General features: G+C 40.3%; 1 protein-coding gene across 1 annotated transcript in view; it reads left to right on the forward strand.

The window, feature by feature from the left end:
- The first annotated feature begins 1267 nt into the window (after nt 1-1267).
- Nucleotides 1268-12582, forward strand: part of LOC134656047 (uncharacterized) — a 48008-nt gene continuing 36693 nt past the window's right edge. Inside the window, exons 1-2 of the mRNA XM_063511563.1 lie at nt 1268-1389; nt 4078-4995. Coding sequence (XP_063367633.1) covers nt 1327-1389; nt 4078-4995 — 981 coding nt within the window. The 5' untranslated portion in view covers nt 1268-1326. The remainder of the gene's footprint in view (nt 1390-4077; nt 4996-12582) is intronic.

Genomic DNA, 12582 nt, shown 5'->3' on the forward strand with positions numbered 1-12582 from the left:
TAGAGAGATCTGATATAGAGTCGTGCGGAAAGAGAAGAGTCGTGGAATGTATTGGGCCCCATTAGGTACATTCCACGACTCTTCTATTTCCGAACAGACTCTATCAAGACCTAGCTAGTTCGATTTTTCGCCCCCGAAACTCACATAGCAAATTTCATCGAAATCGTTAGAGCCGATTCCGAGATCCCCGAAATATATGACAAATGGTAGAATCAAAATAGGTCTCATTCATCTCATTGTCGATGATAAAATAATAAGGTCAACTAATAGAGTCAACTAATGGGTCAAATAAATAGGGGCCGATATAATTTTATTCCATTCGGCGTCAAGACCCTTGGTCTGTAGCGCCCTAAGTCTATTCAATGACCTGTCGAACTGACTCAGAGATGCCAACAGGAGACCGAAAAGCTGGCAACTTCCTAGCTCAATGTATTAGCCACAATGCCCACAGTCCAGCGAGGAAATGCTGCCAGAGTCTTCGGTACTAAGTATATGCCGCAGGGGCCATTTTAAGTTCTAGGTATTTTAGGGTTATTTAAGATTAAGTTTATTTTAGTTTTATAAATATCTATTAATTTTAATTACCTACGATGTTATCGAACGAGCGAGCGAAGTTCTTACATTCAACTTTGAATTTGAACACACTCTCTATACCTATGTAGTTCAACTCTATAGGTATAGTTTTTGGCAAAACACGAGTTCTCAGTTCGGGGCGAACTATGTAGTTAATGTATACAATATATGTACTTCTTTATGTAAGCAGATTACAATGTAAACAATCACAATAATAAGTATCCCATCAAAAACATTACATGTAAAAAGGTGCAAGTCTCGCAACGCTTTTACTACAAAAAAGTTTTGAGATGTAATGTGAATGAAACCAAGTCGGTTATTTTAATCAGTGCCAGGGGGTGTTAAAACCGTATCAATAAGATATCTTTAATTTGTGTAATCGTAAGTGCCACTTTTTGTTTAAACTGAATTAGAGATATTATAAAGAGGATTGTTATTTTTTTAAATATTGTGTTTGAAAACTATGATAAACAATCGATCTAACCATGTCATTTGTTTAATTATACGACTAATCCTGTAGAAATGCCGAACGTTCAAACTTAAAAATTTCGTTTTAAGGCTGACTACTGGTGCCTTTACCCTATATAATATTTTAATGGATATCAAGCTCTTGTTACGCTGGTTTTCCAAGAACTTGTTGCTATCGCGTTTGTAGACATATAACGGGAATGCTTGGCGTGGTATAAAACAGGCGAGCATCGGTTATTTACTATAGTTGTTGACAAATCAGCGCGAAGTTGGTATTGTTTCATAATGACCACACTGTACTTTGTGCTGATATTGGCTGTGGTAGCTAGCGCGACTGCGCATCCTGTTGTAAGTATTAATATTTTAAATGTGATGTAGTATAAGTATAGTTTATTTATTTATTTTAAGGAGTAGGTACCAACAGCTACAAGCAGCTACAGCTACAGTCTTTGGTAATAATACTAATAATAAAACCTATAAATACCTTGGTATGTCACAGTCGTTGGGTATTGAGGACGAGGGTATTAGACGGTCGGTGAAGGAGCGCTTTTTCAGTCGGCTCACAAAAGTCCTTAACAGTCTTTTGTCAGGAGGCAACAAAGTGCGCGCCTTCAACGCCTGGGTAATGCCCCTACTCACATACTCCTTTGGCATACTAAGGTGGACTCAGACCGAGCTGGATGCCCTGGATCGGAGGGTCCGATCACTGCTCACCGCGCATCGCATGCTACACCCACGCTCGTCAGTTATGAGATTGTACATCCCACGGAAATGTGGAGGCCGAGGCTTCCTAAACGCCAAGGATCTCCACAACCGCGAGGTGTACAATCTCAGGAATTATTTCCTTAACAACGATTGTGGGATGCATCGTGATGTGGTGGCAGTAGACAGGAACCTCACGCCGCTCTCCTTGGCAAACGAGAACTGGCGCAAACCTGTGGTACTAAGTACTGCGGATCGCAAGGCGGCATGGGAGAGTAAGGCACGGACATTTTTGTAATAATAATAATTCACTAGGTGAAATAATTTATTTACAAACAAGATATATACAGTGGGTGGTATTACTAAAGGAAATTAATAACTAGGTAAATTTTTGAAACGCTTTCCATAAATTGTAAAATTATTTTGTGACGTGACTCCTGTCCTGTCCTAAATATCATTACTTATTTTTAACTTGGTGTAATTTATGCTGTATATAAATTGCTACCCTATAGTTAAGATGCATGCTGCATGCGATCAAATATTTGTATACCTGCATCCGTGGGTAAGACATAGAGAAACCTGTACATAATTTAACACCATAATTGTACCTATGTTTTCACAAATAAAAAGATTCTGATTCTGATTCTGATTCTGATTCTGAAGGTGCTACACGGGCGGTTCTACAAGGCCCTCACGGGACCCGATGTGGACCTGCTCGCGTCGGTGAACTGGTTACGATTCGGGGACCTCTTCGGAGAAACCGAGGGTTTTGCCTGTGCAATTGCGGACGAAGTAATGATGACGAACAACTATCGGAAATATATCCTGAAGGACGGTACGGTCGACATCTGTCGGGCATGCCGTCGTCCCGGAGAGTCACTCAGGCATATCATTTCCGGTTGTTCTCATCTTGCTAATGGCGAGTACTTGCACAGACATAATCTCGTAGCCAGGATTATACACCAGCAGCTTGCTCTTCTATACGGCCTTGTGGACCGCGAAGTACCGTACTACAAGTATTCACCTGCGCCAGTTCTCGAGAATGGTCGTGCCACGCTCTATTGGGATCGATCTGTCATCACTGACAGGACTATTGTAGCCAATAAGCCTGACATTGTGATAATAGATCGATCGCAACGCCGGGCCATCCCCCATGATGAGAATCTCGTGAAAGCCGAGAAGGACAAGTCCAGCAAGTACCTAGACTTGGCTCACGAGATAACCGCCATGTGGGATGTTGATTCGACGATCATTGTCCCGATAGTCGTTTCAGTGAACGGTCTAATAGCGAAGAGTCTCGACCAACATCTTGAGAGACTCTCGCTAGGTGGTTGGATCAAGGGTCAGATGCAGAAGGCGGTGATCTTGTACACGGCGCGGATAGTCCGCCGGTTCCTCTCTCTGCAGCCCTGACCACCGGCAGCTTGGGCCTTGCCCCGCTGCTGGCGGCACCCTAGGTTAGGTTTTTTTATAATATGTTTATAAGTATTTTGTATTGTTTTTGTAAGTGTTTTTGTATTTTATTTTTATATCCATATTATAAAATAACCTAACTTAAGACCAAAAATAAATAAAGAGATAAATAACTAATAATGTATGTAGGTATGTATGTTTGTATTACCTACCATATTAAATTAATATAGGTACCTATACAATTATCATAACATTTAAACTTAAAATCAAAGTGTTTAGGGCTAGTTGAAACTATTTACCTACTGTCCTACTGTATATAAATTGTACTCAGTGGTATTCAAAAAACTTTTAACGTTAAAAAAATAAACCTAGGTATAAACTAGTATTTGGTATAGTTACTAGTTAACATAGTAACACATAACAAATAAAAAGTTAAAGACACCTAAATATATTAAAACCATTGTATGTATGTATTACACCTACATAAAAAACTATGCACTTCAAAATTCAAATCAAATATGAATTAAATAAACACTGCACTGATTCATGAGGTCCGAGGTGATTTTGTTTGTCTCGTTCCACTCGGCAGGTAAACAACCTGTCGTATGCAATAAAGCTCAAGATTCTGCTTTTGGAACAACAAACGGGTAAGACGTCAATGTGGCTAATTCCCGTCATAGGGACTATTCCGTCTACTAGCGTACGTTTTTCTCGAACGAACAAAATTGATAATTTCATCGAATCATCGACAAAGCAGCGATTGCCTTTAGTTTCAGCAATCAAAAGCAAATGTTTTTTTTTATCTACGATTGAAAATCAAAGAAATATACGCTCGTGGACGGAATATGCACATTGACGTGGAGGGATATACGGCAGCAACAAAGTGTTAACCAAATAACTATATTTCTCCTCGTATTTCAGGAGGAAAGTAGAGTGAAGCGACAAGCGCTTGGCGGTGAATCATTGCAAGACCCAAATGACCCGAAATACAAAAAATTGGCAGAAGAATCGTTTGAAAAGTACCGTGTGACTAACCCAGGCGGCCAAATAAATGTTAAAGACCTCAAAGTAACCAAGGTGACCACACAAGTTGTTGCTGGCTCCAAAACGCGTATTGATTTCACTGTAACCCCTACCAATGGAGATGTTATTACGTGTCATTCTGAGATATTTGAACAGGCGTGGCTAAACAAGAAAGAAATTGACGTAAATTGCAATCTTAATCAACAGAAAAGTAAAGTGAAGAGACAAGTCCCTGGCGGCGAAACAGAGCAAGACGCTAATGACCCAAAATACAAGGCGTTGGCGCAAGAATCGTTTGAAAAGTACCGCACAACTAACCCTGGCGGGCAAATAACTCCCAAAGAACTCAAAGTAACCAAAGTAACCACAGCAGTAGTTGCTGGGACTATGACGAGTCTCGACTTCACTGTAACTCCCACCAATGGCGAGGATATTGCATGCCACTCTGAGATTTGGGAACAGCCGTGGATTCAAAAGAAGGAAATTAAAGTAGACTGTAATTTAAATAAATCGCAAAGTAAAGTGAAGAGACAAATTGCTGGCGGAGAAATGGAGCAAGACCCAAATACCGAAGAGAACAAAAAATTAGCACAAGAATCGCTTGAGAAGTATAGCGAGACCAATCCTGGCGGACCAATTAAAGCTAAGAGAATCAAAGTAACAAAAGTAACTACCCAGGTTGTTTCCGGTGTGATGACTCGTCTAACCTTCACCGTGGAGCCTGTCAACGGTGAGGAGTTTACATGCCATTCTAAGGTTTGGGAGCAGTCGTGGCACAACATGAAGGACTTTACTGTAACTTGTGATTTGAAACGCTAGAAGAAGAATTATGAAATGCGAATCATGGTTTTATGTTTTTGTTGCGGAACTTACTTTTTGTATTGTGAACCATTAAGTAAATAGTAAAAAACATGTTATGGTGTATGTTTTTACTAGCCTACAAGCCTACCGTTAAGGGGCCCACTGATTACCAGTCCGCCGGACGATATCGGCCTGTCAGTTGTTCGGAACTGTCAACTTTTTGTTCTAACTGACAGGCCGATATCGTCCGGCAGACTGTTAATCAGTGGGTCCCTTTAGGACATAAAGTAATAGGTTATGTTATGTAGCACAATTTCGAAAATCAAATATTCTAAGTACGAAATTCCTAAAGACAGAACATCGAAAATCAAATATGTAGTCTAATGTAGGTATAAGTAGTTTGTAGCTTTCTAATAGAGCCCGACGGCTAATCCTATTGTCTATTGTTAAGTATAATCTTTAATAGAAAAAAACCGACTTCTCTAACTACTGGCCTAACCCGACTTAACGGCGCTTATACTTTATTAGTTTAGTTATCATAGTGGTTTTCCGGGTCAAGGTCCGGGTCCGGGTCCGGATCCGAGACCGGGTCCGAGTCCGAGTACGGGTCCGAGTCCGGAGTCGGGGGCCCAGTCCAAGTCAAAATCGAAATTCAAAATCACAAAACGTGTACTATGTGTCGTTGAAGAGTTCTGTTCTGATCATCATCAGCAGTTCCACTTCATCAAATGCCACAGTTTTTAATGTAAATGCTTGATATTCTGATGAAAATACAAAAATCTCTATACGCATGCCTTTAAGATTGGAGGAGTTCCCTCGATTCCTCGTGGATCCCATCATCAGAACCCGAGCTTGACAAAAATATGGCTTAAAAACTTAACTTGCTTAACAAACATAACGAAGACGACAAATCGCCTAACGTGAACTATGCGTCGTTGGAGAGTTCTGTTCTGATCATCATCAGCAGTTCCACTGCATCAAATGCGACAGTTTTTAATGAAAATTCTTAATTTTTTGATGAAATTACAAAAATCTCTATACGCATGCCTTTAAGATTTGAGGAGTTCCCTCAATTCCTCATGGATCCCATCATCAGAACTCGAGCTTGACAAAAATGTGGCTTAAAAACTTAACTTGCTTAACAAACATAATGAAGAGGACAAATCGTCAAACGTGTACTATGCGTCGTTGAAGAGTTCCGTTCTGATCATCATCAGCAGTTCCACTTCATCAAATGTTACTTTTTTGGATGTATATGCTTGATTTGTTGATAAAAACACAAAAATCACTATATGTATGCCTTTAAGATTTGAGGAGTTCCCTCGATTCCTCATGGATCCCATCATCAGAACTGGCCTTTGACAAAAATGGGACCAATCTGTATGCATATACATACAACAAAAAAAAATTCAAAATCGGTCCAGTAATGACTAATGACGGAGATATGGAGTAACAAACATAAAAAAAACATACAACCGAATTGATAACCTCCTCCTTTTAGATTTGGAAGTCGGTTAAAAACACTTTTAATCGAACGATCTTATTTTCGAAAATCATAATTCCTTTGTACAAGATGCCTAATGACAATACTTCGAAAGTCAATATGTCTAGTGCTCAAAATCATCATCATCCTGGCGTCAATCCCAGCTGTGCCCCCGCGCGGGGCGCGAGGACCCGGGGTCCGCCTTCCGACTCCTTCGTGTCCACTTTGCCCGATCTTCGGCGTCCCTGGTGGCGAGTCCGTTGGCACGCATGTCCTCCTTAACGACATCAAGCCATCGCTTCCTGGGCCGGCCTTTTCTTCCCGTACCGGGAGGAGGCGGCATGGCCAGGCATTTGTTACCCACGTAACTTGCCGGTCTGCGCGAGACGTGGCCATACCAACGAAGGCGGCACTCTTGCAGTTTGTCAGCGATGTCACGGACGCCAAGACTACCCCGAATGTGGGCGTTTCGGACGCGATCCTTGCGTGAAACTCCGCACATCCACCGCAGCATCTTCATTTCCGTGACACGCAGTTCCTGCTTGTGCCGCTCTAGTAAAGGCCAAGTCTCGCTGCCGTACAAAAGGGCACGTCTAATGATGGTCTTATAGACCTGTCCCTTCAATTTAATCGGCATTTTGGGGTCACAAATAACCCCAGTCATCTCCCGCCATTTGGCCCAGGCAGCGGATATTCGGGCTTTGACGTCGCTGTCGATGTCCCCGGTAGTGCTAAGTACAGATCCTAGATACTTAACTTGATCCGTGCGCTTGACCATGTCCCCGCCTATGCGGACGGGTAGAGGATCTGTACTATTGCAGGCCATGTACTCTGTCTTCGCCACATTTAGTTTAAGACCGCCGTTCTCTAGCGACCCCCTCCATCTGTTCACCCGCTGGACAAGTCGGCCCTTATCAGAGTCTGTCAGCGCGATATCATCTGGCTGCTCATGGTAGTCTCGGATGCTGGCTGACAGGGCGTCTAATATCACGCTAAACAGAAACGGGCTGAGCACAGAGCCCTGATGTACTCCAACGGTGACAGAGAAGGAGTTGGTGTCACCAACAGCGGTCCTGACTATTGAATCGGAATTGCGGTACATGTCCCGGATAGTGTCAATATAGGCCTCCGGTACAGCCTTGGACCGCAGCGCCCACCAGATCATCTCACGAGGGACACACTGGGACACAGTCAAAGGCCTTTTCCATATCCAGAAACAGGAAATGTAGAGGCGTGTTCTTTGCTCTGCATCCCTCCATGAGGATCCTCAGAGCAAATACAGGGTCCATCGTTCCGCACCCTGGCCGAAACCCATATTGACACCCCGAGACTGTACACTCCTGTCGGAGCCGAGCATCGATTATGCGCTCAAAGAGCTTCATGGTATGAGACATAACCTTTATACCGCGATACTTGCTACACTCCCGCACCGAGCCCTTACCTTTGAATACTGGAATAATGATACTCAGCCTCCACTGGTTGGGTATCTTCCCGGTGAGGAGTATGCGGTTATAAATATCCGTGAGTATGCTCACACCCCGAGAGCCCATCGACTTCCACGCCTCTATAGCGATTCCGTCGGCTCCGACAGCTTTCCGATTCTTCATGCGGCGAAGGGCCGCCTCGACTTCCTCTGGCGTTATCGGTGGCACTAGCCCTTGATTCGGAAGGAGATCCGGAGGTTGCACTCTAGCGCTCAAAATAGCTAAGTATAAAAAGCCTAATGACAGTACTTTGAAACTCAATATTTCCGAGAATATTTTCTTCTTACCCTGAGTGGCCTGAGTGAGTCAACGGAGCCCCGCTACGCTACGCGGGGCTCCTTTTTCTGGGCATTTTGCCCTTCGGGCATCTGAAGCTACCTAACGAACCTAACCTACCTATAGATTTACAGCCTTATTCGAACTTTAATATACGACAAATATTAGATATAAAAACGATATGGATCGGATATGTCAGTGTCAAACAAGTGTCAAAAGTGACGTTTCTTCAAATAAAAACGTCACTTTTGTCACTTGTTTGACACTGACATATCCCATCCATACAAGTGTCAATAGTGACGTTTTGTTTGAAGAAACGTCACTTTTGACATTTCATGAACGACCAAAAGTCGTGATATTAAATAAAATTATCACTTTCGTACGGCAGACTTTTTAAACTTGGAAACATGTCGAGGAACGTGGGACACATGTCGTTAGAAATTTCGCAATTTATACATTTTAAACTTAGGTCAACTGGACGTAGGAAAAAAGTTAGTTAGTATTTTCGTGCACTAGCAGTATTGTACTTTAGACATTTAAAACATAGGTTAATTAACCGTAGGACATGCATCTTTAGGAATTTCGTACATTAGACAATTTGTTTTTCGATGTTCTGTGTTTAGGAATTTCGTACTTAGGATTTTTGATTTTCGAAATTATGCTACATAACCTGACATGGCCGTAGGTAATATACCTACTTAAGCTCATTTTTTTTTTCAAGGAAAATGATGCAGACTACGTTTTACGCAAATAGACCAAGGTACAGCAGCGAAGTATGTTTCGCGGATTAGAAATAAAATTGACAATACAATATGGTAACAATTAATGGCGACTTGCTGCAAACAATATAAAGGTTTTCCTGTATTTTCACACATAAATACGAACGTATGTATAGGTATATTATGCTGAATGGAAGTATTGTTATAGTAGCAAGTACTCGACGTCAGGCGAGTAACGACATGGGTCATTCATTGATTACGTGAGAACGATAAATCGTTCCCGTTAAGACTCAGGTTAAGAAAGAAATGATTTCGATCGTTATTAACTCCACCATATTTGATTTCGACATCATAATAGGTATAATTACTTATGTGAGCTTAGAATAAATTTAAACGTGGAAGAATTACTATCTTGGGTGGGAATTGAACTCACGGCCTCTGGATCGATAATCTGAGCCACCAAGACCTGATCCATAGCCAGAGCAAATATTATGTGAGGACAGTAATGACTTTTAGATAACATATATTCCCCTTTTTACATAAGATGCTGTATTGTTTTATAAAATAGTTAAGTACCAACCTATTATAAATTGACACTTCCATTTTTATAGGTATATTATATTGTTATTCTACTTAAAGGAATCAGACATTAAAATGTTTACGTTTTATTTTTAGCACCTTATTGACTGCATAATGTCAACACATTAAAACTGTTGGGTAAACTATCCAACATTGAAAGAATCTAAAAATATTTCTAAAACGAGCCGAGTTGTAAGAATGACCAGATTTTCAAATATTGAGAGGTTCAGGACCGCGCCTCTTGCCATTTATACAATGTGCTTTTTACTTATTCCCCTTATAAACATCAAACCCCTTTTCCACCCTAACGCCATTTTCCACTCCCTTTTCCTTACGGGGTAATTTTGGGGTTGAAATCTATTTGTATATCCTTGCCCATAACAAAACCTATCTACATATCAAATTTCAACGAAATAGGTTCAGCGGTTATTGATTCCCCATACAAAATTCAACCCCCCTTTTCATCCCTTAGGGGCTAAAAACTTCAAGTTTTTGAATTGTTTTGTTGTTTGTGTACATACTAAGACTACGTGTATCTTACATACAGTCTGCAGCAGAAGTTGCTAAGCGGGCGAGGTGTTCAAAATGATCTTGACACGACTTTATTGTTAAGAGAATAAGAGCGTGTCAAGGTAATTTTTAACACCTCGCCCGCTTAGCAACTTCTGCTGCTGACTGTACCAAATCTCAGCTCCCTAGGACTTCAGGAAGTACCCTAAAGGTTTTGATGATCATCAGTGAGTGAGTGGCACAGAGCTATGCAATTGAAATTTTTTATGCTTAATAAGTCCACTATTGACATCATATCCCGGGAATTTTGTTTATCTGGCATGGGCTAGTCATAGTCTCATACTTTTTAATACAACGATTTTTTTTGCCTGACACGTTCATATAGCACGGTCATGGTATGATACGGTGTGTGGGCAGAGACCTTTCCAAACCCAAGTTATGAGGGTGCAAAAAAACGACGAAGCGCTTCGAGAAAAGGTAGGTAGTGCCCTTTCGCTTCGCTTTGCTCGTCTTGATTCGTAACTTTTAAACCCAAAGAGAAAGAAAATCTGGAAATTTGTGTGTTTCATTGATGGACTTATTACCCTGTGTTTTCAAATCAAGTATAACTTTAAAAAAACTGTGACATCATATTGTGACATAAAAAATGCAAAACAACAGTTATAGTTATAAATACCTACATTTACGAATACGAAATCACACTTAAGTATATGACAATAAAAACAGCTATGTAATTCCATTCGCTTCCCGAGCACAGGAGGTACGAATACGAATCAATAACTAAACGGAAGCTGGTCGGTTACATAATGACACTTATGTTTATCGATGTCATATTACGCTGGTTTTCCAAGAACATTTTTCTGTTCGTATTTGCAGTCAATGAGAATGGCCGGTGTGGTATAAAACTAGCGACCAGCGGCTATTTGCCATAGTTGTTAGTGCGAAGTTAGTAGATACCTATAGTTTGAAAATGACCCCTCTGTACTTTGTGTCGTTGGCAGCTGCGCTAGCAAGCGTGGCTGCGCAAGCGCATCCTGTAAGTATAAAGATTTAAAATAAAGTTATTTACCCTATTATTTATTTTATGCAACAGCGGAGAAATACTACAAGCACCAAGCCCCTGGGGCCAACTCGAAACATACTTTTCGTTTTATATGATATTTAATTAAGTGCATTTTAATTTATTCACATAAATTACTTAATTTAGTTATTTAGTTTAGTTTATACTTTAATTATTTATATAATTATGTCATCGCCTTCAATATGGATCAAGCAAGGTCTAATGATAGAGGACCCAAGTGCTAGCGATTAGAGGCCCCTGTATGTTCAGCAAATACGGAGACATCACAGATTTTGTGTGCTTCCTGAACCGTGCTAATATAACTTTCTTTAACTTGATTACTGAATTGACAAAGAACTAATGTAAGTCGAATAAGCCCTAACAAAATAATGGAACCAGAATCAAATAAGTGGGTAACTATTGTAACTAATGATTCCCCGACCAATTTGAACAGAGTATCAATTCAATCGTTTCGCAGAGTGATTTATTCTTAGGTATAACTTTTGGTCAACTAACGTCTGGTAGACTCTCGGTTCACATGCCGTTAAGTTCGCTTGTATGTAAATTAGCAATAATTACTAGAAGAATTTCATTTGGCAGAGTGATTTTTCATTTAATTTATCCAATCTTTAGTCAGAAACATTTTGTAAAGTTTTGACTAAGTTATTTAAAAAAAAGCGGCCAAGTGCGAGTCGGACTCGCCCATGAAGGGTTCCGTATTTAGGCGATTTATGACGTATAAAAAAAATTACTTACTAGATCTCGTTCAAACCAATTTTCGGTGGAAGTTTACATGGTAATGTACATCATATATTTTTTTTTAGTTTTATCATTCTCTTATTTTAGAAGTTACAGGGGGGGGGACACACATTTTACCACTTTGGAAGTGTCTCTCGCGCAAACTATTCAGTTTAGAAAAAAATTATATTAGAAACCTCAATATCATTTTTGAAGACCTATCCATAGATACCCCACACGTATGGGTTTGATGAAAAAAAATTTTTTGAGTTTCAGTTCGAAGTATGGGGAACCCCAAAAATTTATTGTTTTTTTTCTATTTTTGTGTGAAAATCTTAATGCGGTTCACAGAATACATCTACTTACCAAGTTTCAGCAGTATAGTTCTTATAGTTTCGGAGAAAAGTGGCTGTGACATACGGACGGACATACAGACGGACAGACAGACAGACAGACAGACAGACATGACGAATCTATAAGGGTTCCGTTTTTTGCCATTTGGCTACGGAACCCTAAAAAGCAACAGTGGTACATTTAGCAATACGGAACTAGACTGATTGAGTGAAATTTGTTGCACCTAAGAAGTACTTAGTCAGTAATGTATCAAATATCGCAAACTACATACTTGTTACAAGGCTTTTACAAGGTCTTTATAGAGCTCTTTTATTACACACATACGGCAATCAATTGAAAGCTGGCATTATTTATAGATATTGCAAGGTTTTCTAAGACTAGAGAAACGATATACATACT

The sequence above is a fragment of the Cydia amplana genome, chromosome 17 (assembly GCF_948474715.1).
Source record: "Cydia amplana chromosome 17, ilCydAmpl1.1, whole genome shotgun sequence".
NCBI lineage: Eukaryota > Metazoa > Arthropoda > Insecta > Lepidoptera > Tortricidae > Cydia > Cydia amplana.